The sequence below is a fragment of the Henckelia pumila genome, chromosome 4 (assembly GCF_033568475.1).
Source record: "Henckelia pumila isolate YLH828 chromosome 4, ASM3356847v2, whole genome shotgun sequence".
NCBI lineage: Eukaryota > Viridiplantae > Streptophyta > Magnoliopsida > Lamiales > Gesneriaceae > Henckelia > Henckelia pumila.
In genome coordinates, this window is record NC_133123.1 from 170,405,051 (window position 1) to 170,433,014 (window position 27,964).

The 27,964-nt window shown below is 39.3% G+C and overlaps 2 protein-coding genes across 2 annotated transcripts in view; both read right to left on the reverse strand.

Annotated features, from left to right (window-relative positions):
- Positions 1 to 2,607: 2,607 nt before the first annotated feature.
- On the reverse strand, positions 2,608 to 5,073 carry LOC140862317 (uncharacterized). Its single transcript, XM_073265330.1, has one exon. It carries the CDS (start codon positions 5,071 to 5,073, stop codon positions 2,608 to 2,610), a length of 2,466 nt encoding a protein of 821 aa, XP_073121431.1.
- An 876-nt stretch (positions 5,074 to 5,949) lies between these two features.
- Positions 5,950 to 27,964, reverse strand: part of LOC140862318 (uncharacterized) — a 65,334-nt gene continuing 43,319 nt past the window's right edge. Inside the window, exons 5-8 of the mRNA XM_073265331.1 lie at positions 7,116 to 7,276; positions 6,621 to 6,702; positions 6,185 to 6,267; positions 5,950 to 6,055 (exon numbers count right to left, since the gene is read on the reverse strand). Of these exons, the coding sequence (XP_073121432.1) occupies positions 5,950 to 6,055; positions 6,185 to 6,267; positions 6,621 to 6,702; positions 7,116 to 7,276 (432 nt within the window). The remainder of the gene's footprint in view (positions 6,056 to 6,184; positions 6,268 to 6,620; positions 6,703 to 7,115; positions 7,277 to 27,964) is intronic.

Below are 27,964 nucleotides of genomic sequence, written 5' to 3' on the forward strand. Positions count from 1 at the left end.
CATATCAATTCTTTAACATCTATTGGAACTTGCTTCCATGTCTTGTAAGAAATCTTGACCTTTTCCCGTGCAACCACGCCAATGTAACTCTACATTCCAATAGCAGCTTCTCCAACTGGCTGTCCCAGTTTGTTGAATGCAACATCCTTTTTAATTCCTTTAACTCTTTGTATTGCAAGACTATCCATTTTTGTGCGACCTCTAGGAGTTCTAGTGGTGTCAGTGTCAGCAGAATCCAACCCAGTGTTACCACACCAACTCTCTCTAGTGGTAGCATATTCTACTTTTTCTTTACCCTTGCCCAACTTTGCGTCTGAAATAGTGGCAGCATATTCTAATTTCTCTTTACCCTTTCCCATTTTTGCTTCTTTCACTAATATTTATTGTTTGCAATTGTAGAGGGCAGAACCAACTTCACTAATCTGATTCTGCAAAAAATTTAATCTGCCATTAGCAAAGTGAGTGATTCTAACAAAAAGTTTTAACAAGACTGAAGTTAATAGAATCTATGAGACGAATGGCACATAACAGATAGATTTAACATCAATATAAGATGAAAAAGATACTCACAGATGAATACTAAATGTATAGCAGTAATATAAATGAAAGCATGCATGCACGCAGCTGAACAAAATTTAATCTTGTTTTTTAGTTTGAATTGTACCCATCGGTTTGCTATACTATATTTTGTTATTTATTATTGGCATACCTAGATATCAATCAATATAAGAATATTTAAATTTAATGTGTTAAACTTTATTCAATATTTCACAAACACGCAAAATGTGTGAGTTTGAAGGTAGTGTTATACAAATGTTAAATCTCTTATATTAAAACTACAGAGATAAGCTGGGACATTTCCCTGCTCAACTTATCTCCACTCAGCTGTCATCGATCCATGCATATACAAAGTATTACTGTGGGGCCTTGCCAATCATCTAAGGGCTTGTCCCGAAGGATATATGGATATCCACATTAAAAGAAAAAAAAACCAAAATTACATTAATTTAGGGAAAACCAACGAGTATGCAACATTACTGATATAAACGACAGAGATAAGCCATTCACAAAAATAAAGATACTCACAGATGAATACACTATCCCTACGAGCTCAAGAAAACCTGGGAGTAAAGGAACTTTGTCGATGGCCTGTTTTCAAATCAAAGACAGTGGACAGAAATTAAAGATGAATTAAACCGTTAAATTAATTAAAATATATATAAATACAAGCACTGATAAGTATTCGCTAGTTCAAACCAGATTTAGCCCCAAAAAAGCAGAAAAAACTTTGAAACAGCAGACGCTAATCAGGAACTGCTTTGCTTCGTTGGGCAACTTTATATTTGTTCTCCAACAGCTTTTCAGAAGCCAAAACCTACAGCAAATACAAGCACTGATAAGTATTCGCTAGTTGTCGAACTCTTTCCTGTAAACTTTTATGCATTATGTAATCACAAATAAATGCATTGTCTAGAAATAAGAAAGAAATATAGGCAACAACAAAAAATAAGAACAATTCATGTAAGATAGAAGTACTCTCAATATCCAAGAACTACTAATTTGCCATTGTTCGATTACTGAATGTCAAAAAATATCTGATCATAACTAACAATGTCAAACAAGCATCTTCAAAGCGTAAATAACATCTCAATGTAAATTTTTTACAAACTCATCTCAAATGTGACACTTAAGTACTTAATTATTTTCAACCCAAATCCCATCACAGTCTTCACGAATGCATGGTTCATTGTCATCTGCAACATCAATATCCATTGGTGCTAACCCTCTGCTAGAAGACTGATAATGCATTGCAGTTTCTTCCAACTCTTCACCCTTTGTGTATTCAAAGTACTCCCTACTTGGAGTCGCAAGTAAAACACTCCATAAAGGATCTTCAGGAGCTTCAATGTAAAAAACTTGCTTCGCTTGGCTCGCTAAAATAAATGAATCAGATTTGTATCCAATTCTATGGAGGTTGACCAACGTGAATCCAAGATCATCTACCTTGATACCATTACTATTCTCCACCCAATTACATTTAAACATCGGAATTTGAAATTTGTGGTAATCAACCACCCATATTTCTTGTATTACTCCATAAAAAACCATATCTGACACGATAGGATGTTTATCCTTTGCACTAGAAACTTGCATTGTGTTTGCAACTAAGCTGACTCCGGAGTTTTGAACAACTCGCATATCATCACGCTCTCTTGTAGCATAAGTAACCCCATCAATCAAATAACTAGAGTACTTTAAGACTTGCTTGGAAGGTCCACGCGCCATCCACTTTAATCTTTCGGATACTTGATAAGTGGAATGATCATCAACACGTGCAACCTATATTATTTATGTGATAACTTATTATTTATGCACAGTCATGATAATAAATGTACGCCAATTGTGATAATAAATGAACTCACACGATCAATCAACCAGGTACTAAACGTTCGGTTATGCTCATCCTGTAACCACCTCTTGGACTTAGCCCTTTGTGGAAATCTTGCATTCAAATATGCCATGTGTTCCCTATTCAAATTATTATTACAAGTAAGCAAACATGTAGATTTAAGAAAACTTAATGAACATATTAGTAAGTGAAAGAAATTACTCAATATAGCGATCAGTGTCAACATCATTTTCCAATACATAACGATGTGCTTGTTGCAACTCATCCTCAGCAATGGATTGCACAATTGCAGCCGACAAAGGTTTAGTAAGTTCTATTTGTCGATGACTTGTAGGGATCCCAATTGTGTGCAAACTACCAAGATAGTCTGAGCAAAATTCAACCGCCTCTTCATCAATATAACATTCAGCCATGAAACCTTCCGGTCTATTGCGATTTCGCACATAACCTTTCAAAATCTTCATGTATCTTTCAAAGGGATACATGTACCTATACCAAACTGGGCCACATAATTTCACCTCTCGCACAATATGAACTGTTAAATGAATCATTATGTCAAAAAACGAAGGTGGAAAATACTTTTCAAGTAAACACAATATGATCACAATCTCTCTCTGCAGCTCATCCCACTTTGAGGGATCCATCACTTTATTACATAGCTCATTGAAGAAGAAGCACAAACGAGTGATAGAGTCTCTGACATGTTTGGGCAAGACACCACGTATGGCCACTGGAAGTAATTGCTGCATTAAAGTGTGGTAGTCGTGTGACTTAAGGCCAACAAGTTTCAAGTCCTTCATCGAAACAAAGTTTTTAATGTTGGATGAGTAACATGTAGGTAATTGCATTCCACACAAAGAATTCAAAATCTTTCTTTTCTCATCTTTTGTAAGTGTATAACATGCTGCTGGCAGAAAAGATTTCTTCTCCCCCATCACTGGAGCCAAATCTGTCCTCAAATTCATTTCAGCAAGGTCTAATCTAGCTGCAATTCCATCCTTTGTTTTTCCCGGAATGTCAAGCAACGTACCGAGAAGACTTTCACAGACGTTCTTTTCTATATGCATCACATCAAGAACATGTCTAACATATAGATGTTTCCAATACTCAAGTTCAAAGAAAATTGATTTCTTTTTGAAGGATGGTTTTACATCATCTTTCGTGGACTGAATCTTCTTTCTCATTTTTCCCCAATGACAATGAATTCCATCGACTTTTTTTAACACTTCATCGCCACTCAATGGTTTGGGTGCAGGGTTTAACTCTTGGTACCCATTAAATGCCTTTCTTTGCCTTCGATAAGGATGATTTGCAGGTAGAAACCTTCTATGGCCTGTGTACGACATTTTCCTGCTATGTTTCAACCTTGTTGAATATGTTTCTTCACCACAAATCGGACATGCGTGATATCCTTTCACAATACATCCTGACATGTTTCCATATGCAGGAAAGTCATTGATGGTCCACAGCAAGACAGCTCTGAGCAAGAAGGTTTCTTGTCTATATGCATCATATGCTTCAACACCTGTATCCCATAGGAATTTCAAGTCATCGATTAGAGGTGCTAAGTAAACATCGATATCATTTCCTGGTTGTTTGGGACGAGAAATCAACATTGTGAGCATCATAAATTTTCTCTTCATACACAACCACGGGGGAAGATTGTAAGTGATCATTAAAACTGTCCAACAACTATATGTAGAACTCATCATACCATGGGGATTGATCCCGTCAGCTGAAATGGCCAATCTAAGATTTCTTGAATCAGCAGCAAAATTTGGCCACTTGTGATCTACTAATTTACAAGAAGGTGAATCAGCTGGATGGCGTAAGTATCCGTCATTAAGTCTTTTATCAGCATGCCAAGTCAGCTCCTTGGAAAACTCCTTATTCCGAAACATTCGTACAAATTTCGGAATTGGAGGGAAGTACCATAGAACCTTTGCAGGAACTCCTTCCTTTATCGTATCTTTTTGGCCCATCTTCCACCTTGACATCCCACAAGTAGGACAACTGTTCATATCCTCATACTCCTTCCGGTATAAGATGCAATCATTAGGGCAAGCATGGATTTTCTCATAAGTAATCCCTAATGCACACAAGCTTTTCTTTGCATCGTAGAAAGATAAAGGCAATTCGTTGTCATCTGGAAGCATTTCTCCTAACAAATTGAGTAGGTCAGTGCAACTTTTGTCACTCCAACTATATTTGGCTTTCAAGTTGAATAATTTTACAACTGCAGATAACCTTGTAAATTTACTGCATCTAGGATATAAAGGTTTCTCAGCATCTTCAAGTAGATTTTTAAATGTGGTTGGATTCTCAGCATAACTATCAAATGCAGCATGTACCATATCTATTGGTTCCTCGGCGTCAAACTTTGGTACATCTTCCCTTTCTTGATCACGATCATTATTTGAGTTCTTCATCACAGACCTTTCACCATACCATATCCAAGTATGATATGTCAAATCTATACCATTAGAATACATGTGTGCCCTTATAGTCTCTACCTTTTTCTTCTTCAGATTACCACATTTTGTACATGGACAAGATATTGCTTCCCGATCCTCGGCATTTTTTATTGCAAATTTCAAGAAATACTCTACTCCATGCTCATATTCCCTTGATAACCGAGACTTTGACATCCATTCTTTGTCCATTCTTTTAGTAAGTAACACTATAGAGAATAAAAGATATAATGTTAATATGTATATTTTCAAGCTGATGATAACCAAGACTTTGGCATCCATTCTTTGTCAATTTCAGGGGACGCAAAGCACATCATTGGCAATTTCAGGGAACTTCTTAAAGAGCTTTAGTATTTTCTGATTCTGATTTTTATACATATCATTGGCAATTTCAGGGAACGCAAAACAAATAATCCATCTTCTGTTTCACCAATTGAGCAGCATATTCATTTAAATAGAAAACAAATAATTACATAGGTTAGCCAAACATTAACTAGAATAGCCATCAGCTGGAGTTGGTAGTAATTTGGTGAGAAAAATGAGGTATAACTCAAAGATCATCACCAAAAAAAAAACAAAAAGGCTGTTATGCCAATTTAAAATAGTTGCCTTGCATGTTCAGGCATAATATATTCTACGGTTTTTATCATGTCAGCAGGAACCAGAAAATAAATAAGCATCCACATTTAAACTAAAAAATAAAGAATTAAAAAATAATTTTAATAGTCAGTTTAATGGTCAGCAACTTTGATTTTTATGACCATAAATTTGCATGGTCATGGATCACTCATTTTCATGGAGTACACTTTTGGTGGAAAATGAAAAGAGTAATTCTCAGGTGTACCCAAAAGATGGAAACTTCTAATATGCTTTGATGCCACACCTTCTAGCATGTTCTCTCAGATGATGAATACTAATCAAGCACGCAAATAAGAAATTGTCTACAAGTTCTTGTAGAAATCTGAATCTCAGACAGCTAAGTATTATCAGAGGCAGCTTCGAAAGAAATATTTTTACATCAACCAAAAATACACCCCCGGAATAAAACCATTAATTGTGTAAAGAACTCTAAAATGTGCCACCATGCCCTCCAAAAATGAGATAAAGCGATTCAAGATAATGGTGAACTTGGAACATTTGAGTTGGTAAACACAAAACTATGATCGATACGTACCTAAATATTAACAAAGTTGACAGAAAAAATCAGTTCATATCGGAGGAAATTCTGGCACCTTCAGTGAGACCACCATCGACAATCATTTCGACACAAACTTTATGTAGCTCCTTGTACATTCTCTCCTACTTCCGAATCATTTCAGCAGATCGTTGTCGCTCGTATTTCAGCCTTTCTAATTCGACTTCAGAAGCCACTGAAGAACCTTGACGCTATAACGGGGAAACAAATGTGAGAAATGTCGAGTGATCTTTACCTCCACAGTTCATTTCGATAGCATATGCTTGCTATATATATCACGCAGCTAGATGAAAATATGAGGAAATGTAATTAGAAAGAAGAATTAGAAAGGCTGAAAAGCGAGCGACAACGAATATTGAAAATGTATGCAGAAAGATTTTCAACTCAAAGCAGCAGAAGAAAAACTATATCGAAGATATGTAAAAATCAAAACGCAAACATCAATTCAATTCATTGACCTACATGTACGATCCAATTTAAAAAAAATAAATCAGATGTTAAAGCAAGCAATAAAGAGGAAACTTCCATCAAGAGAAATCCAAACCTCTAGTTCTTTAATTTGATTCTCCATCGTTTGAACACTAATGTACGGAGAGTCTACGAAATGGTCAGAATTGTCGAGAGGACTGAGATAAACGTCAACATTCGCACCAAAAATTTGATTTTTATGACCATAAATTTTATTTTTAATCACATTTTGACAAAAAATAATTGACCAGGTTCCAGGAGAAGAAAATGAGTCAAGAACTTTGATTTTTATGACCATAAATTTGATTTTTAATCACATTTTGTACCTGGAAATCCATAAATCATTGCATCATTATCATCTGTTGTACAAGTTTTCCTAGACCATCTTTCTAGGCACATAAACTCATGAAAGGGTGAAGAATCTGAGACATATGAAGGCATCTTAGAGCAGTAGATTGATATTTTGCATAGTGGGAACATATATTTTAAACAAAAAATCTATATGAAACTTTAGCTACAGCAAACCTTGTGGTTTTGATAATTCCAATGACAATAAATCCTCAATTCTTACCAAAGAAAATGCAGATTCAGTAACTCTTGACTTTCTGGGGGTTGCTTTTTCAAATTCTGCGGCAATATGACAGTGAGCAGCTCTGGTTTTTTAGCACGAAGAGCTCCTCTGATTACGGCAATATTAGTACATGAAGCTCCTGATGTATAAATATGATTTTTCTGCAGAAAAAGAATATGGTTTTGAGACAAGAATTCATACAGAAAATCATGGATATAAATGAGTGGACATCATAAAGAAAAAGAATCAACAGTTAAAGTGATAAGTCAGATTGAAAAATTCCAAAAAGAAGTCACATTTATGTTTTCAATTTAAATAATTTATTTAAGGTGACTTATTTGAGGAAACTAAGGTATGTCGTTGAAATGAGATAGGATCAGGTGAAGGAGGATTTCAAGAGAGATCGCTAGGAGTTGATGTTCTTGTGAAGATTATTGTGCAGATTTTAGTCGATAATTTGGATTTCGTGTCGTTTAGAGATTGTGAAGAGGCTTTTGGCGTTCTTCATCAGTTCTGTTGTCGGAAGAAGATGAAAGAATTCCCCAGCTTCTAACGAAACCCAAATGCATGAAATCTATGGCGATCATGCTTCAAATGGGCAGCGAGGAAGCAAGATTCTGCGTGATTTTGACGTTTCAGAAGCTGGGAAGAGCTGAATATGAATGGAATTACGTAGTACAGGATTTTGGGTTGACTTTTACAAGTCACTGTTAAGAGATTTTATCGGACGAGAACTGTACAACAACAAGTCCTTGTGCTCTGCAAGTGCTGCTTCAAGTGTTGGAAACTTCGAAAAAATCTTAGTTGAAAGCCATAAAATCTGGAGCAGTATGCACACTGATCGAGCTTCTCCCAGATTCAAGCCGATCAAAGTGCGATAAAATCATTAGGACCTCTCATATAACATCAAGTAAAAAGTGATTTTTCTTGACAATGAAAATCAAAGTTTTATCAATTTCAACACCTATATCTTAGGACAACCACTTTTCTATCGGATTTATGAGTTCTAAACATAAATTATACAAGAAATAGACATGTTTTAACAAGTTCAACAGCTTGTGATACATAGGGTAGCATAGACTAATCCCCAAAATAACTTAGCATCGTAAAATGCAAGTTCAATCATATCTGATCATAACTTGGGATATGCCAATATGTAATACACTCATACCAAAGATGAAGTATATTAACCAATCTGAAAGGTTATACGATCATATTATTATTCATAATATCATCCCAATTGGTGAAGATTAAAACTGAAAGAAAACAAGTTATTTCACAGCTCATAAATCACAAGATATTCATGCATCATTCAGATGAAGAACTCCAGTAATTACATTTACTACACAACATCACAAGTACAAATCCTTATGTAAATCACCAACCTAACCAAGAAGTGGATTACTTTCCAAACTCTGTCGCTACTCTGCTATGGCATGGCTTTCTAATCCATTCACATTTACCACGAAATTGGTAGGAAGGGAATCAAAAAAATCTAGAGAATACTGCGAGGCCTCAAATCTATGTCGTTGGAATCATTTTCCTCTGCCCAGCTTGAGTTTCCCCTTCCTATTGGCAATTAAAGATCGACCTGAAAAAATAATGCCAGAGATCCTTAAAAGATTCCATAAAAGAACAGAAAAGTGGAAATGAAAAAAATTAAAAACACAGGCTTCCGCATACTTTGAGGAAACCATGAAAATGCGACAAGAGTAAAATTCTCAAACAGATAGAAGGCATTCTACTCACCAAATTCTTGCCAGCACTTGCGTAGGATTCGCGACTCTTGGAGGTGAGTCCCGTGTGGGTATACGCATATAAACCCAAGTTGGAAGGAAATTAGTCCATTTCCTCCCACCCCAGGTGAATCCAGACTTGAAGAAGCTGGGATTAGCAGGCCATAGCCGTGGCGGTAAAGTCGCCTTCGCCGTGGCTTCGCGACTCTTGGAGGTTGTTCCCTCAAGAAATAAAATAAGCCGATGAAATCGATTGCAAATTTAGAGCTCCTGGAGAAGGCTTGTCGGAGATCACTTCAAAATTCGTCTAAGAATCGAGCAAAAATTGACATGGGATTTTCAATTGAAAGAGAGAAAAGGAGAAAGGCTAGGGATCAGACGCGAGAAGAGAAGGAATCGGGAAGCTTTTGATTTGGGGATCGGATCTGGTTAATATGATTTATTTAATGATTTATTTTAAATAAAAATAATACATTTTCTACAACACTATTTAAAAAGGGTTGTTATACATGAAAAAAAAATGCTAATAGACAACGCTTTTAAAAGCGTTGTCTTTGACCCCAAAAAAATGCTATTCCACAACGCTTTGTAAATAAAGCGTTGTCTTTCTTAAATAAAAAACATATAACGACAACGCTTTTAGTAAAAAGCGTTGTCTTTCAAAAAATTACAACACTTTTCACTAAAAGCGTTGTCTTTTAGGGGTTGTGTTTGTGCATTTTTCTTGTAGTGTGTATTGATAATCGTCAATTGAACAAGGCAACAGTAAAGAACAAATACCCATTGCCCAGAATAGATGATTTTTTTGATCAGTTGCTGGGTTCAGCTATCTATTCCAAGATCGATATGAGATCTGGATATCATCAATTGAGGGTTAGAGATGAAGATATCACTAAAAATGCATTCAGAACAAGGTATGGTCAATATGAATTTATAGTCATTCATTTTGGTTTAACAAATGCTCCGACAGTATTTATGGGATTGATGAATAGGGTGTTTTTGAGGACCTCGGTTCTAATCATCTAATCATAAATACATCATGCTGCAAATATTTTTTTTAAAAGGGGCCTCGCTCGAGCGCACGCTAGCTGCGCTCGAGTGAGCAAAATCCTGCCGAAATCACAGGGTAGCTCGCTTGAGCGGCAATATCATGCGCTCGAGCGAGACAGGCCCTGTCTCAAAAAAAAATTCACTCGCTCGAGCGAGCAATTCATGCGCTCGGGCGAGACAGGTTCTGGGACAAAATTCCAGGATTTTCTCTCACTTCCAAAACTCAACTCAAATTCCAAATACAACTCCAAACATAATATAACATGCATTGATATCCCAATTCAGAAAAATAGCATACAAGAAGTTCTAGAGTTATTCAAACTAGAAGAACATGCTTTGGTTCTAGGTTTAACAATACAAAATACAAACAGTTTGAATAACAAATTCGACTTCTAAAACACCAAGTCCTTACTCTATCATTCCCAACTCGTTCAAGTCATGCTGCCTCTGACTCGAACCTGTCCCACCTGTTGCCAAGCACACATACAAAGAAAGACAAGACAACAGCCGAATAAATCCGGTGAGAATCCAATTCCCAGTAAAAGTGTGGGGACCTCGGGTTGCTAATCTCGTCTTAGGGCAAACAATGATTAATTAAACAATTAATCAAACAATTAAGAGTAATAAACCAAGAGCACAAATTTTTTTTTTTTTTAAAATCTTGGTCAGGATCGATCCTGTGAACTCCCAGGATCGATCCTGGACCTTAATCAAAGTTTCTGTCCAGAATCCCATTGTGCCAGGATCGATCCTACCAACTCACAGGATCGATCCTGCGCAACTCTGTTCGAAAAATAAAAATCTGCTCTTGATCTGGTACTGTCAAAATTAATTATAAATACTTCTATAAAGTTTAGAACATGGAAATACATCTATGAACTAGCATACATGAGTCCAAAGTTAATACATTCATCTCATAAATTAAAACATGAAAGAACTATACAAGACAAGAGATTCAACTAGTATTCTTCAAACATGATCAATTAGTATAGTTTCTAACATGCTTGACAACATCTTAGGACCACAAATTCCGCTAAACCCGAGTCCATACTTGCTACATCTCTCTTCCGAGCTATCAATGTCGTCTTAGACTAGCTCCTGCCCCAACTGTTGTCATGCACACATACAAAACAAAGCAAAACCCGGATAAACTCCGGTGAGAAATCATCTCAGTATAAGCAACATATCAAAAACGTTAAATAAATCATATCGACTCTATTTAACTCGACTCACCAAATAGAGTAATTAACGCTTCAATCGATCGATCAAGAATTGATTCATATATCATCGTTGCCATCAAGATTCGTAACCTATCTTGATATGGATATCCATCTATCGAAATCATTCCGAATTCGAAAATAAGGTCGTCCTCCGACCTCGGCATAGAATCAATTCGTATCATTCTCGTATCATAATCACATCGACTCAAAATCAAATATCCACTACCTGGGATGGATCGACAACATTAAAAACAATCAAAACAATAAATACGTATGTGATTTTGGCGGAACAACTCAAGAAGAATCGTTCTTGAGTTTCAAAATTCCTGACTCTCGATGTCATCATTATACCTTCGTATTTTTTCTGTTTTGAACGCTTCAAATCTGAAACATAGCATAAAAACATTCATATCAATCTTCATTATATTCAATCATTTCAATATCAATTCAAAATCATCAATATCTCTTCAATACAATTCATTTCAAACCTCACTTCATCTTCTTTGGTTTGAAGTCGGAGTCTTGAGTCGTTAGCCTTCAAATGTAGTCTGAAACTGAGAAATAAATTGCTATATCATCAATAACATCTAGATGAATATCTTATCTCAGTTATAGGCTATCAAAACGGTCCAAAAACACGAATCGACGGCGTAGCAACTGAAAATCGGTAACCGACAAAATATCGAAACCAATTCTAACTATTCCAATCATTCGTACATCATATATCAGCTATATAATGCCATCATAATCATCATACCAGCAATATCAAAGTCTATACAACTCAAAACATCTGCTGGAAATCATAGCTAATACAAACGATAGTCTTTCGTCAATTCGGTTTCAATATCGGAATGAATAAACATGCACGAACACAAAACTAACATCAAGTTCTGATCTCTGCTCATAACTGATTTCGAAATCTATCAAACACATCATAATACTTACACGAAATCGAAGCCCTCATCGCAAGGATTCCAGAACATCTTTCGAAATTGAAATCGGACAATCGAATCAAAAGTTACGACGATTTGAACTTTCGAAAGCTAAAGAAAAATGAAGAACTCTCGGCTCTTGGCTCTCCTCTGTTCAATATTCTGAATGTGTTCTTACAAATACACGTATTCATGCTGAATAATATAATTAAAATCGGATATGTATTCAGTAATTGCAATTTTGCCCTTGAAACTTGAAAAATTGCAGTTTAGTCCTCGGCCTTTTTTTTAATTCAATTTCAATCCAAAATAATTTAAGAATATTAGAATTAAAATAGAAACTCTAAATATTCCCAAATTAAATATACTCGGATTAAAATGAACTAAAATCGGATTAATTAAACAATCCTGGCCTTTTGCACTTTAGCCCTTCAAACTTCAATATTTGCATCTCAGTCCCTGATCGGGTTTTATCTTCAAAATTAATCTTCTTTAATTCCCGAAACATGGAATTTAATCTGAAATTCCATAAATATTCAAATCAAATATTTATTCTTTTAATTGAATAATTCTCGAAATTTAATTCTCAAAATCCGTAAATTTTCAAATTAAATATTTTCGGCTCGGAAATTAAATCTATCATTTCCATAACTTCTCGAATCAATATTATCCCATAATATGGAATTTAATTCTCAAATTTCATAATTAATAATTTAATATTTGCGGGCCTTACAAAAAGAGACATAACATATAATTCCACATAATATATCAAATCATGATATATATAAAACAACGATGCAATTCAAAATGCAGTAAAATGCAATGCATGTCTTTGAGTTACGAGATTACCTAATAAGATAATCAAAGGAATTTTGTTTTGTAAATTGGGATCCCGAGGTCAAGATATATCGCCGCGATCTCACCGACTCTCCCAATCGAGGTGAATGCGACATATCTCGCTCCTCTAGACTTTGGAGCATCTATAGAGAGTTGGTCGGGTCATTGGAGTTCTTCTCAACTACCAATGACCCTCAACTATAATCCCCAAATCGTATAATTCGAACAGTGAAAAAATCATTGGCTCAATATGTATGCATATGGTAATTGTAATACATTTAAGAAATTCAACTCAATGCCTTTATTCAACCAAACATGTAATCATTCATGTATGTGATTTAGGGACTCGTGAATCAATCTAAACTCGAGTATTCATCAAATTTTCCATTCGACGTCGTCTTTTACCTTTTTTTACGATTCGATGTAGCTGAAATCTGGACAAGCTACAAGAACAAGAATTTCGAATCAAAATTCCATTAAATCGTAATTCAACGATTAAGGTAAACTCTTTACCAAATCTCGATCAATTCTGCGATGCTTCGGATTCTACAAACTCTGAACTCCACGATCTTCAACTATATCTGTTCGGAGATACAAAAGAGCTCAATATCAAACAATCCAATTCAAATCAAGCCCAAAAACTTAATCAAACTCTTGAATTCTGAAATCTCAAATCGGTGGCATAACGGCTATAAAACGGTTAACCCAAAAACCACAGACATCAATATTACGATCCAATTCAACTTCTAACACCAATAATCCATCAAAAAATTCAAAATCCAACAATATCTTAAACCCCATTTTTGAATTATGTTTCCAAAAATCATAACAATTTCGAACGTCGTTCTTTTTCCGATCCGTCTTTAAATACACGTTCTATGCTAGCTCAAGAACGATATATCCGAAAATCATTCGATTTCAACGACATCCAAAAAACGAAGAACAACTGATCGAATAAAAACTTACGGTACAACGGAGCTCTCGCAGTTTTGATCGCGAATATACCTTCAGATTGAAACTCTATTGGACAGATCAAGCAAAAACTTGAATTAGAAAACTCAAAGGGGCATGGCTATGTTGGATCGGCCAAAGGAGAAAAGGAGAAGGAGAAGATGATGACTCACACGCCTATTCCTCTTATAAATATCCAAGACATAGTTAAAATTAGGGAGATTGCACTTTGGTCCCTGAATTCCTCAAAAATTTGCAATTCAATCCCGATTAAATATCGATTCAACCCTCGAATTTCCCAATATCTGATTATCAATAATAAACTCCTATAATCTCAATTAGGCTAATTTGGGGCGTTACAGTGTTTTAGAAATATTTGGATGACTTTGTTATTATCTTTATCGATGATATTTTGATCTACTCTAAGAATTTTAATGATCATGCTGAAAATCTTAGAATCATTTTACAGACTTTGAGAACTGAGAAATTATATGTCAATCTATCTAAATGTGAATTTTGGCTAGATAGAGTTGTTTTTCTTGGGCATGTCATTTTAGGTGATGGGATTTTAGTCGATCCAAGCGAGGTAGAGGTTGTGATCAATTGGCCTAAACCTACATCAGTTCCAGAAATACGGAGTTTTATGGTCTTAGCAGGCTATTATCGCAGATTTATCAGAGATTTCTCCAGCATTGCCAAGCCTATTACTTAGTTGACTCAGAAGAATATGCCGTATGTCTGGACAGAGGCTTGTGAAGTTAGTTTTCTTGAGTTGAAGAAGAGATTAACCAGTACACCTGTGTTGACCATTCCTTCAGGTACTTGTGGTTTTGTTGTATATTATGATGGTTCTCACAGGGGACTAGGATGTGTGCTCATGCACAGGGGCCATGTTATTGCTTATGCCTCGAGACAGCTGACGCCACACAAGATAGATATACAATTCATGATCTTGAATTGGCATCCATTGTGTTTGCATTGAAGATCTGGATACATTATCTTTACGGTGAAAAGTTTGAAATCTATTCTGATCACAAAAGTTTGAAATATCTGTTTTCGCAGTCAAAATTGAATATGAGGCAACAAAGATGGCTATATTTGTTGAAAGATTTTGATTGCGAGATTAAATACTATCCAGGAAAATCTAATGCAGCTGCAGATGCCTTGAGAAAAAAGGTATTGTAGCGACCCAACCCGGATCCACTACCTGATCAGAGTTAGATCATAATTAAGCATGCATTTAAAATAAATCGCTGCAAAAGACTTAAATATAAGCAAACCGGCAGAATAAAATTGGTTAAATAAACCAATATACAACCCAATCGAATTACAAATAATCCTAAGTGTAAAGACCTACAGCTAATTCTGCTGACTTCACTGGTCACTGGCTACTCCAAGCTCCTGGTGCTCAATCCTGCTCCTACACCTGCCCCGTCGAATGGGGTGTCCAGACATACAGAAAATACTGGACGTGAGCTCTATGCTCAATACATAAGCAATGATATATAAAATATATGCATCACATAAATGTATTTAAAACCAAGGTAAAACAGTGTACTCTGGGTGCCAAGAATATGTAGGGCTGTGCCGGATAGCTAATCCGCGGTGACGCTCCCATATTCTCCTACCAACTATAGCGTCTACTCCAACATCGTGGTCGCTCCTAGTGATAGAAAAACCATTGGCTGAGTCTCCCCAATCCTGAATCGAATACAAAACATGACACTTGGTTCATATGGAAACTGTAAATCCCCACCTCGAGTCCATGATGAGTTCAAGCTCCCCATGGAAACTGTCAGTGACTCACATCATACCAGATGTAGACTACCATAAAAACATGCATGTGTTAAAGCCATAAAACATATAAAACAAGTAGTACATACTCATGCAACACATATAATATATATCATGCTGGCCATCTCAGTCAGTACTTACTAACCTTATTACAGGTAGTTCCTAGCAGTCCCACTCTAGGTTCCAATCCTATCATAAGCTCTAAAATGCAAATACCCATGCATCATTCAATAAGCTCTAAAAGCTTTAACTAATCTATTGCATACTCCTAAATAATTTAAGGAGACCATAGATATACTTGCGTCCGTGATAAGTACATTTTGTATGCATTAGTTCGTGATATGTTTATTTTTATTTTGTGTGCATTCATATTGTTTTTGATTGTTTTTATGTGTTTTATTTAATTTGTGTGCATTTCATTATCCGGGTTCTATTTATAGGAAAAATGAAAACTAAAAGAGTTTTGAAGAGAAGGGAAAAGAAAAGAAAAGAAAAGAAAATAAAAGAAAAGAACTCAAGCGCTAAAGAATTGTTTGCACAACATGCAGTGCAAAAGCACAACATATAGTGCAAACGGGAGAAATCAAGCGCAATAGCGCTATAGATGGTGCAAACAAGAATGAGATTAGCGGAAGGAGTTGTGCTAATGCGCAAGAAGAAGCAAGGTGAACCGCGCTATATGTTGCACAATCGCGCTGCAATGAAGAAAAATAGAACGCGCGCGAGCGAGAGTTATACATCGCGCGTGCACGTAAAAAAATTCCAGAGATTCGAGAGCAGATCGCGCGCGGGCGAGCTCTTATCTTGCGCGCGCGAGAGAAGATAAAGAACAGTTTTGAAGAACTGCGCACGCGTGAGGACCCTTTCAGGCGCGCGCGCGTGTTCCAACCTCAAAAATATTTTGAGAATTATATTTCGTGAAGGAAACAAATTGGTACGGGATCCGGGAACTATAAATAGAAAATTTTAATTAATTTTAAGGGTTCCGAAGTTCCAAAAGGCAGAAAACGCAAGGGAGGTGGCTACAAGGCGTGGAAGAGAAGATTTCTCTTTTATTTTCTTATTTTTATTTTTATTTATAGTTTTAATTATTGAGTATTTTATTTTCAACCATGACGGCGTGATTGGGCCGAACAAATTCATGTAGAAAACATGAATTGTTTATTTGAGATTTTCAGACATGATTTTATTTTATTGATTATCGAATTTATATTTGTCTTGTGAATTTCTTGGCCAGTTATTTGCTTGCATGTTAATTGATTCCAATTCGACAGAGGAGGTTTCAATTTTTATCACTTTGATATTCAACATATTGTAAAACCGACTAGAAATAAAATTCGGTTTCATTATGCAGTTTGGGTGTAAACTGAATTTTCACAGTTCGTTATACATTTAAATTTGATTAGAATTATGAAAGATTAATCCGTTAATATTTGAAAAGGTTTGACTGTTCTAGAAATAGTACTTTGAACAAGATAGGAGAATTCCTGTGAATTAATATTAAATCTGAGTCTTGAATCGACTACATGTTACATGATTTGTTTAGAACATACATGTGTCTTGGTTGTCTCTTTTATTTAAATTTATCTTTCAACTATTTTATTTCTTATTTCTAGTTTAATTAAATTACGTAAATATCCCTTTATGATTTTATCTAGATTAAGTAAAATAATTATTTTTTTAGAATTGACTACAGTCCCTGTGGGATCGATACTTGGACTTCTTTGTCCACTTTACTATTATTTGATCTGGTGCGCTTGCCAGTAGATATTTATCACACAGATTTAGCTGGTCAAGTTTTTGGCGCCGTTGCCAGGAACTGTTTAGTTAATATTAAGATAGATTATTTGTTTGAGACTAGACAATTTTTTTTTTCTGCATTTATTTATTTCTTAATTTTAATTTTAATTTTTCTTACTTGTGATATATTTGGAGATGGATAATCAACGGGTATTCACAATATTTGGCCAACAATACTCAGAGCCTTTCTATGCTGCTTGGGGGAGATTCAATGAATTGGCGAACAGATTTCAATATCATCAATTTTCGAACGACACGCTCACTCAGATTTTTTATGGTGGTTTGGATGAGACTACAAGAAGTTGGGTGAATTATGGAGCTTTGGCCACTGGCAGTCACCTGTTCAAAAGAGATGAAGACAGTGCTATGCACTTGTTAAATGATATGGCAGATTTCGACTACCATTGGCATTGTGATCCATCATTGCAAGGTTGGAGTCACAAATATCCTCCAGAATTCAACTCCACAAATTTTGCGAACCAACCACCGGAGCATCAAGAAGAGTGTGTAGGGTATTTTGAGGATCATGTGGCTCAGTTGGAGAATTTTGTGAAAAGGCAGGAAGAGACAAACCAGTTCTTCGAAAGCCGCATCAAATTTTTGAGTCTTTTGGATGAACAGATTGCGCTTCATAGAGAACCAGTTTCTGAGATCTACCAAGAGAGTGAAGTAATTGAGCCAGAGCATGAGGAAATAATTTTTGAGGAATCTTCTTGTGAGGATGAATCAAAAGTGACAATGGAGGAGGAAGAAACATGCAAGGCTACATATTTTACCTCGTCAATGGTTATTCCATGTACACCATTAGAAGATTCTTTCTTTCCATTGACGCCACCTCCAGCATATTCCATCCTCTATGAGCTTCAGCCTAGATTCGGAGTCTCATTCCAAAAGAAAATTTTAAGACCAAGTTTTGTTGGACGGACGAGCTTACAAAGTCTATATCATGCCAAGCTTGAGGGCGAAGGAAATCTAGACCCATACGTAGAGTCGTATGATTCTTACTATGGGCGGCAGTCGCTCTTTGATGGTGGCTTCTGCATAGTCGGGCTATAGACTATAATTTTAGCACTGACTGAGAGGCAACCCAGTGTTCTCTTTTCATTTTTTTTATTTATTGTTTTTTTATTATTTTATTTTGTAATCCACCCCCTTACCTGTCGCCTTTATATGTGCAGTATATTGCCCCGATAAGTGAAGTTGCTATGGAGGAAGAGAAAGAATCGATGTAGTAGCCCGAACCCTAATTGAGTAATTAAAGGATTAATGCTAATTAAATAAATTGGGGATTGGACGGATCGGAAGCTCCGAAGGGACGATCGGAAGCTCCGATAGGGATCGGAAGCTCCGATGAGGATCGGAGGCACCGATGATATTACGTCATCCATGACGTGTGGCTGGATCGGAAGCTCCGATCAGGACCGGAGGCTCCGATCACCCCTATCTGGAGTCAACAAGTGATATTTTGACACGTGGCAGATCAGGATCTTCGGAAGCTCCGATGGCAGGATCGGACGTTCCGATCGAGGTTCGGACGTTCCGATCGAGGATCGGAGGCTCCGATCGTTGTCTATAAATAGAAGGCCGAGGTTTCATTTCTCCTTGCCAATTCCGGATTTCCTTTCTATTTCTAGTCATATTCGAGCTGTTCTAGTCTTCTTAGGCTTGGTCCGGAGGTCGGAGAGGCGTTCGGTAGTCGTAGCGGAGTTGTGCCCAAGTTCTGGAGGCATCGACATCAAAGGGCTAACGACGGACGAAGGTATAGCTTTTGCTTCCTATAAATATTTAGTAGTATGCAATAGCTTAGTTAAGGCTTTTAGGGCGCTATAATGATAGTAGTATCATTTCGCTGTGTAGGCGGACTTTAGGCTTGGACTTAGAGCTGGTAGTGCCTACCTGGTATTTGAGGTACGAAAGTACTGTTCGAGATATCCTGACTGAGTATGCATGTATTATGTGACCGCATGATTTATATGCCATGATATTATGCTGCATTCATTTGCATCTTGCTGTATCTCCTTCGAGATGTCTTTTAGTAGGGTTGTACCCTATCCTGTTAGTGGATGGACTTCCATCGATTTGGGTCCGGTGTTTCCACGGTTATCTCGATATGGGAGCCATCTCCTGAAGCGACGGCACAGCGTGCTACATACCAGGGCCCGGTCTGTCTCTGTTATCTGATCCTTGACCTCGAGTCTATAGGGTGTTCACTTTGCATGCATGTATACTCATACTCTCGCACTGAGCATTTTATGCTCACGTCTCGTACTCTGTATTTTCTGGACACCCTATTCCATGGGGCAGGTTTGCGATTGGACGAGGAGGGTGGATCCAGGAGGGGCTAGTCAGTGGTTGGCCAGCTGGAGCTTCGTCTAGGTTTTATTACTGTTGTTTTGGGTTTATACAGCTATTCGATTTGGTTGTATATTATTGGATACTTACAGATTCCTTTACTTGGGATTGTATAATGTTATTGGCTTCCGCAGTTTTATTCTGATATCTGTTTTATTAAGTTAATTGCATGCCTAAGTTCTGTTTAGTAGGTGATCCGGGTAAGGGTCACTACATTTATGGTATCAGAGCATGCAAAAGATTTCTTGGGATTTAGTCTCATCTTGAGGTATTTTTGTAGATGTCAAATCGTGACGACCAGAGTTCTCATGGCAGTGTTGGTGGGCGTTGGGGTGATGCCGACCGGGAGCCTCGTCGAGAACGGCGTCATCGTCACCATGACGATGAGCGTTTCACTGTGCGTCGATTCTTAGCTATGGGTCCTAAGCCCTTAGTTGGAGGTGAGTCTCCGGAGGATGCGGAGAACTGGTTAGACCGCATGGAAACGACTTTTTAGACTTTCCAATGCACTGATGAGCAGAAGGTGGAGACCCTTGGCTATCTTCTGGATGGGCGTGCGCGCAGGTGGTGGAGGTTTACTTCTGCACCTGTTGTTGCGGCGAGAGGAGTGGCCACCTGGGCCGAGTTTCGCACAGCTTTCCAAAAGCGGTATTTTCCTCCTGCACTCCGTCAGTCGAAGGCAGGCGAGCTACTGAGTCTGCGACAGGGAGCCATGTCTATCGATGAGTATCAGCAGAGGTTCTTTGATCTGCTATCCTATTGCCCCGAGATTACTGATAGCTCAGAGATGAAGTATATAATCTGTTCCTTCAGGGCCTTAACCCTGAGATCCATGACCGTGTGGCGGTTGGTGACGACATGTCCTACGAGGGTTTGGTGAGCCGTTGTCATCAGGTAAAGGACAGCATTCGGTGGAACAGGTCTTTCTCTCAGTCGAGACCTGCTAGTTCTTTAGGTCCCCGTGCCCAAACTTTCAAGAAGTCTGGATCTTCTTCTTCCTCTGGTTCTGGAGGTGTTGTCCGTTTCGGTAAGAAGGACAAGTGTGATCACTGTGGGAAGAACCATCCATCCGACAAGTGCCGTAGAGCTTCTGGAGCTTGTTTCCGTTGTGGAGAGACTGGTCATATCCGGAGGGATTGTCCACTGTCTGGGGGAGGTGGTTCTGGTTCTGGTTCAGGATCGGGTTCTCAGGCTACCGTACATCAGAGGTCACAGGGACAGTCTGCTGGGAGTTCTCATTTGAGGCCACGAGCTTCTGGCCAGGTGTTTGCCCTGAGACATGATCAGGCTGTGGAGGAGAATGAGAAAGTCATCGCAGGTACATTTATGCTTTATGGTATACCTGCTCTTGTACTTATTGACACTGGTGCATCTCATTCCTTCATTTCTGCACGTTTTGTTAAGAGGCATAAGTTACCATGCATTGCACTAGACGTAGTGATGTCTGTTTCTACTCCGACGGGCCAATCTGCTTTGGCTAAGCGTCTAGTGATGGGTTGCCCTTTAGAGTTCAAAGGGAACGTTCTGTTGGCGAATCTCATGGTCCTGGCGATGGACGACTTTGATTGCATTCTGGGAATAGATGTGCTAACTACCTATCGAGCTTCAGTGGACTGCTATCAGAGATTAGTACGCTTTCATCCGGAAGGGAGTGAGAGTTGGTTTTTCTATGGTGAGGGAGCGCGACCCCCGATGCCTTTGGTATCAGCTTTGAGAGCCTGTCGAGCTCTAGAGTCTGGCGGGGAAGGCTACCTTATCTATGCAGTTGCCGCTGAGAGTATTGGGATAGAGAGCATTCCTGTTGTGGATGAATTTCCAGATGTGTTTCCTGATGAGATTCCGGGTTTTCCTCCTGCTAGGGAAGTCGAGTTTGGCATAGAGTTGATGCCGGGTACTTCGCCTATTTCTAGAGCACCGTATCGTCTGGCTCCATCAGAGATGCGTGAGTTGAAGAATCAGCTACAGGATCTTTTGGACAAGGGGTACATTCGTCCTAGTGTATCTCCTTGGGGAGCTCCTGTACTCTTCGTGAAGAAGAAGGATGGGTCGATGCGGCTGTGCATTGACTATCTGCAGCTGAATCGAGTGACTGTGAAGAACAAGTATTCGTTGCCTCGCATTGATGACTTGTTTGATCAGCTGCAGGGCACATCAATTTACTCCAAGATTGACTTGAGATCTGGGTATCATCAGTTGAGAGTCCGTGATCAGGACGTAGCCAAGACTGCATTCCGTACTCGCTATGGGCATTACGAGTTCCTAGTGATGCCATTTGGTTTGACCAATGCGCCGGCTATATTCATGGATTTGATGAACCGTGTCTTCAGGGAGTATTTGGACAAGTTTGTCGTGGTCTTCATTGACGACATCTTGGTGTATTCGCGTAATACGGAAGAGCATGTTTCTCACTTGCGGTTGGTACTACAGACTCTTCGAGATGAGCAATTGTACGCCAAGCTGAGCAAGTGTGAGTTCTAGATGGATAGAGTGGTCTTTCTTGGCCATATCATATCCAGGGAGGGGATTTCTGTTGATCCAAGCAAGATTGAAGCGGTACTTAATTGGTCGCGTCCGACGACAGTTGCTGAGATCCGTAGTTTTCTGGGTCTAGCAGGGTATTATCGTCGCTTCATTCTGAACTTCTCTCAGTTAGCTCGACCGTTGACGCAGCTTACCCGCAAGGGTGTGGATTTTGAGTGGTCCTCCGAGTGTGAAGAGAATTTCCGTGAGCTTCGACGGCGGTTGACTTCTGCGCCGGTGTTAGCATTACCGTCAGGATCTGGAGGGTATGTACTTTACACGGATGCTTCTCTTCAGGGGTTAGGGTGTGTCCTGACTCAGAATGGGCATGTGATCGCATACGCTTCTAGACAGCTGAAGCTTCACGAGGACAACTACCCAGTCCATGATTTGGAATTGGCAGCCATTGTGTTCGCTTTGAAGATCTGGCGTCATTATCTTTATGGCGAGAAATTTGAGATCTTCACCGACCATAAGAGTCTCAAGTATTTGTTCACTCAAGCAGAATTGAACATGAGACAGAGACGTTGGATGGACTTGCTTAAGGACTATGATTGCGAGATTAAGTACCATCCGGGAGCTGCTAATCTCACCGCTGATGCTTTGAGTCGCAAGGTGCGACTATCCACACTTCAGACTTGTTCGATGTCTAGTGCGATCAGTGACTGTTGTACTTCAGGTTATACCTTCAAGCATAAGAAAGGTATGCAGAGTATCCAGATGTTTGCGATATTATCTGAGCCAGCCTTGTACTCGCGGATCCGAGATGCTCAGATGTCTGATTCGAAGACCCAGCGTTTAGCTCGTCTAGCTAACGAGGGTAGCTCGTCTGGATTTCATTATCAGTCAGATGGCTTTCTGTGTTTGTCTGGTAGGCTTGTGATTCCATAGGATGAAGAGTTGCGAGAGGAGATTTTGTCTCAGGCACATCGCACTAAGTTGAGTATTCATCTTGGGAGCAACAAGATGTACAAGGATCTACGTACTCGTTTCTGGTGGAAGGGAATGAAACGCAGTGTTTATCAGTTTGTTTCCAGATGTTTGGTGTGTCAACAGGTCAAGGCAGAGCACCGACGACCTGGAGGATTGCTTCACAGTCTGCCTATTCCTGAATGGAAATGGGAGTTTATCACTATGGACTTTGTGACCCATTTGCCGGTATCCCCGAGGAACTGTGATGCTATCTGGGTTGTGGTGGACCGACTCACCAAGTCAGCGCATTTCATTGCCTATAGCCGGGAGTACAATGTGGATCGCATGGCACGGATGTACATTCAGGAGATCGTTCGACTTCATGGAGTGCCTGTGAGCATTGTCAGCGATCGGGACCCCAGGTTTACTTCTAGATTCTGGGGGAGTGTTCAGCGTGCGATGGGTACTACTCTCAGTTTGAGTACAGCCTATCATCCAGAGACTGATGGTCAGTCAGAGCGCACTATCCGTACGTTAGAGGATATGCTTAGAGCGTGCGTCTTGGATTTTGGTTCAGCCTGGCAGGATCATTTTCCGTTGATCGAGTTCGCTTACAACAACAGCTATCACACTAGTATTGGGATGGCACCTTTTGAAGCGTTGTATGGGCGACGTTGTCGTACTCCACTCTTCTGGGAAGAAGTGGGGGAGAGACAGGCTGAAGTACCGGAGTTTATCCAGCAGGCGATAGACATTGTTGATCAGATCAAGAAACGGATTAAGACTGCACAGGATCGTCAGGCCAGTTATGCTAATATCAAGCGTAGGCCTTTGCAGTTCGAGGTCGGGGAGAAAGTGTTTCTGAGAGTGTCACCTTTCCGCAAGATTCTCAGATTTGGCCTTAAAGGCAAGTTGTCTCCCAGATTTATCGGTCCGTTTGAGGTCTTAGAGAGCATTGGCGATTTGGCTTATCGACTAGCTTTGCCACCGCATCTATCCAGCATTCACGACGTGTTCCACGTATCTCTGTTGCGACGGTATGTGGCGGATGAATCTCATATTCTGCAGCGGTCTGAGGTTTAGGTAGGCAAGGATTTGACTTATGTTGAGAAACCTCTTTGCATCCTTGATTTTAAGGATAAGGTTTTACGAAACAAAGTCATTCCTTTGGTTTTAGTTCAGTGGCAGCGCCGAGGCACTGAGGAAGCTACTTGGGAGCTTGAGGATAGGATGTGTAAAGACCATCCTGAGTTGTTTTGATTTCATTCTTTAAGTTGTATTCAGTTGCAAACTCTGTAAACGTTTGTTTGAATAAAGAATGTTTCTGATTTATGTATTTGCATTCGGTACTTAAGATCTGATTTCGAGGACGAAATATCTTAAGTGGGGGAGAATGTAGTAGCCCGAACCCTAATTTGAGTAATTAAAGGATTAATGCTAATTAAATAAATTGGGGATTGGACGGATCGGAAGCTCCGAAGGGACGATCGGAAGCTCCAATCGGGATCGGAAGCTCCGATGAGGATCGGAGGCACCGATGATATTACGTCATCCATGACGTGTGGCTGGATCGGAAGCTCCGATCAGGACCGGAGGCTCCGATCACCCCTATCTGGAGTCAACAAGTGATATTTTGACACGTGGCAGATCAGGATCTTCGGAAGCTCCGATGGCAGGATCGGACGTTCCGATCGAGGTTCGGACGTTTCGATCGAGGTTCGGACGTTCCGATCGAGGATCGGAGGCTCCGATCGTTGTCTATAAATAGAAGGCCGAGGTTTCATTTCTCCTTGCCAATTCCGGATTTCCTTTCTATTTCTAGTCATATTCGAGCTGTTCTAGTCTTCTTAGGCTTGGTCCGGAGGTCGGAGAGGCGTTCGGTAGTCGTAGCGGAGTTGTGCCCAAGTTCTGGAGGCATCGACATCAAAGGGCTAACGACGGACGAAGGTATAGATTTTGCTTCCTATAAATATTTAGGAGTATGCAATAGCTTAGTTAAGGCTTTTAGGGCGCTATAATGATAGTAGTATCATTTCGCTGTGTAGGCGGACTTTAGGCTTGGACTTAGAGCTGGTAGTGCCTACCTGGTATTTGAGGTACGAAAGTACTGTTCGAGATACCCTGACTGAGTATGCATGTATTATGTGACCGCATGATTTATATGCCATGATATTATGCTGCATTCATTTGCATCTTGCTGTATCTCCTTCGAGATGTCTGTTAGTAGGGTTGTACCCTATCCTGTTAGTGGATGGACTTCCATCGATTTGGGTCCGGTGTTTCCACGGTTATCTCGGTATGGGAGCCACCTCCTGAAGCGACGGCACAGCGTGCTACATACCAGGGCCCGGTCTGTCTCTGTTATCTGATCCTTGACCTCGAGTCTATAGGGAGTTCACTTTGCATGCATGTATACTCATACTCTCGCACTGAGCGTTTTATGCTCACGTCTCGTACTCTGTATTTTCTGGACACCCTATTCCATGGGGCAGGTTTGCGATTGGACGAGGAGGGTGGATCCAGGAGGGGCTAGTCAGTGGTTGGCCAGCTGGAGCTTCGTCCAGGTTTTATTACTGTTGTTTTGGGTTTATGCAGCTATTCGATTTGGTTGTATATTATTGGATACTTACAGATGTTGGAAAACTGGCGTTCAGATCAATCACGATTGATACCCGGTGCAGCGGAAGTTTAAAAATTTTATTATGGAACAATTCCATAGTGTGGGTATCAACCGTTTACGATTAAATTATTTGTGTGTGTAAAAATTAAATAACTGTTATGTAATTTTTACCTTCAATCTCGAAGCGAGATTATTGGACACCACACAGATTTCTCTGCGCTTCTTGTATCTCCCTGGAACTGATGAATATTCTGTCCTTCAATCAGGTCCACGAATGGAGGTTTAATCCCTCTGATAGATTGCACTAGAAAATCTATCAGAAGTTTTCTACGAAAAGAATAAACGAATTTGATTCGCTATTCCAGACTGCAATTCAAAATCACAGACCGGAATTTCTCACGCAGAGAAGGGAGGGGGGCGGCCGATTTGAGAGAGAGGAGGCTAGGGTTTTCAAAAAAACCTGTCTCAAATTATGACCTGTTGTGTGTAATTTCTGTACTGCAATAACTTATTTATAATGCAGGCCACTAACACCTTAGGGCCCATTAGTCATAAGTTGAGGCCCGACAAGCAAAGCCCGCATGTTCAGAAATTAATATAAAATTCATCGTGACTCCGATTGATAAACCGATTTTACCAATGTGCACAGAAACCATTTCTGCACATTTTAAAGTCAAGATAAATTTTCCTGAATCCGAATTCAGTGGTTTCCAAAAATGTACATCCCTATGTCATTTTAGGAAATCCTACTCCCTTACTCTTATTTAAGAAGTCCAACTTCTTTATTCATTAAATTTAACTCTTTAAATTTAACTATCTCAACGGGGATTAAAACTCCATTACACTGTGTGACCCTCAATGGTTCAGGGATACAGCTAGCCGTGGGCTCACAACTCCTTGTGACTCGGAACAACGATTTCCGACTTGCCCAACGAATCATGGTAAAGCGCCTAGCAACATCGCCCCATGATTCCCTAGGTATCACTGATAGTGCCTACAAGAACCAGTAGATTTTGGTTCGCGTACAGTACGGTCCCTTCATCCATATATCCCGATCGAATCAACAACCATTGGTATATCGAGAGTCGCTCAAGATTCGATAACTATGCAATACATCTTGAAGATCAAATTAGTGACATCGCATGTGCTACTAAGAAACCATTTCTTAAATCACATCAAGTACTCTGGCCAGAGATTCGTCACACTAATATCTCCTCAGATCGCATAGGATATCCACACTCGCAAGTATGTGGTGAATCCTTGACAACAATGCATCGACTCCTATATGTGTTGTAACTGTACCCAATCCCGACACCTGATGACCCCCATAGAGTCGGTAAACGAGTCAAAGCACAGTACTAGCATATAGAGTCTCCATGATGTTTCAAGTAGTAAGGACTAATGGTGTACAACCAAAACCGCGGACTTTATCCACTCGATAAGTGATAACCACTTGGAAAGTCCGGATAGGGTAGTTCGATTATTCATTCTATGAATATCCATTTGCATGCTTCGAACATCTCCATGTTCCCTACCAATGAAACGTGGTACTCCGCATCGCAAATGCTAGTCTCAAACTCGAGCGATCCTTATCCTTATTATCGGACGGCTCAATCGACTAGGAACAGTTTAGAATATACAGTGACTATAAGATGTATTTCATGATAGACATCCCCATGTTCTATCACATCTTACATACACTATAGTATATTCAAGGTCTTTATCAAAACAAAAATAGTATATCACAATATAACAATATGAAGAAAGATAAAGTCATTGCCATTAAAAAAAGTGTAAATTATATTAAACAAAAGATCGTTTGTACAAAGAGTCATCAAAGCCCATAGCCACAAGTTGGCTCACTGGGCACCCACTCTTTCAATCTCCCACTTGCCCTATAGCCAACTAGTCATACTACGTAGACCCATTGCTTCGCGATGTTTGTCAAACAATGGTCCTGGCAAGGGCTTAGTAAGCGGATCAGCGATATTGTCTGCAGAGGCCACTCGTTCGACAGTGATGTCTCCTCTTTCCACAATCTCCCGGATGATGTGGTATTTCCTCAGTACGTGTTTGGATCTTTGATGAGACCTTGGTTCCTTTGCTTGAGCAACGGCACCCGTGT

Excerpts from the sequence above, each read along its gene's own strand:
- LOC140862317 (XM_073265330.1), bottom strand. The coding sequence starts at position 5,073 with ATGGACAAAGAATGGATGTCAAAGTCTCGGTTATCAAGGGAATATGAG.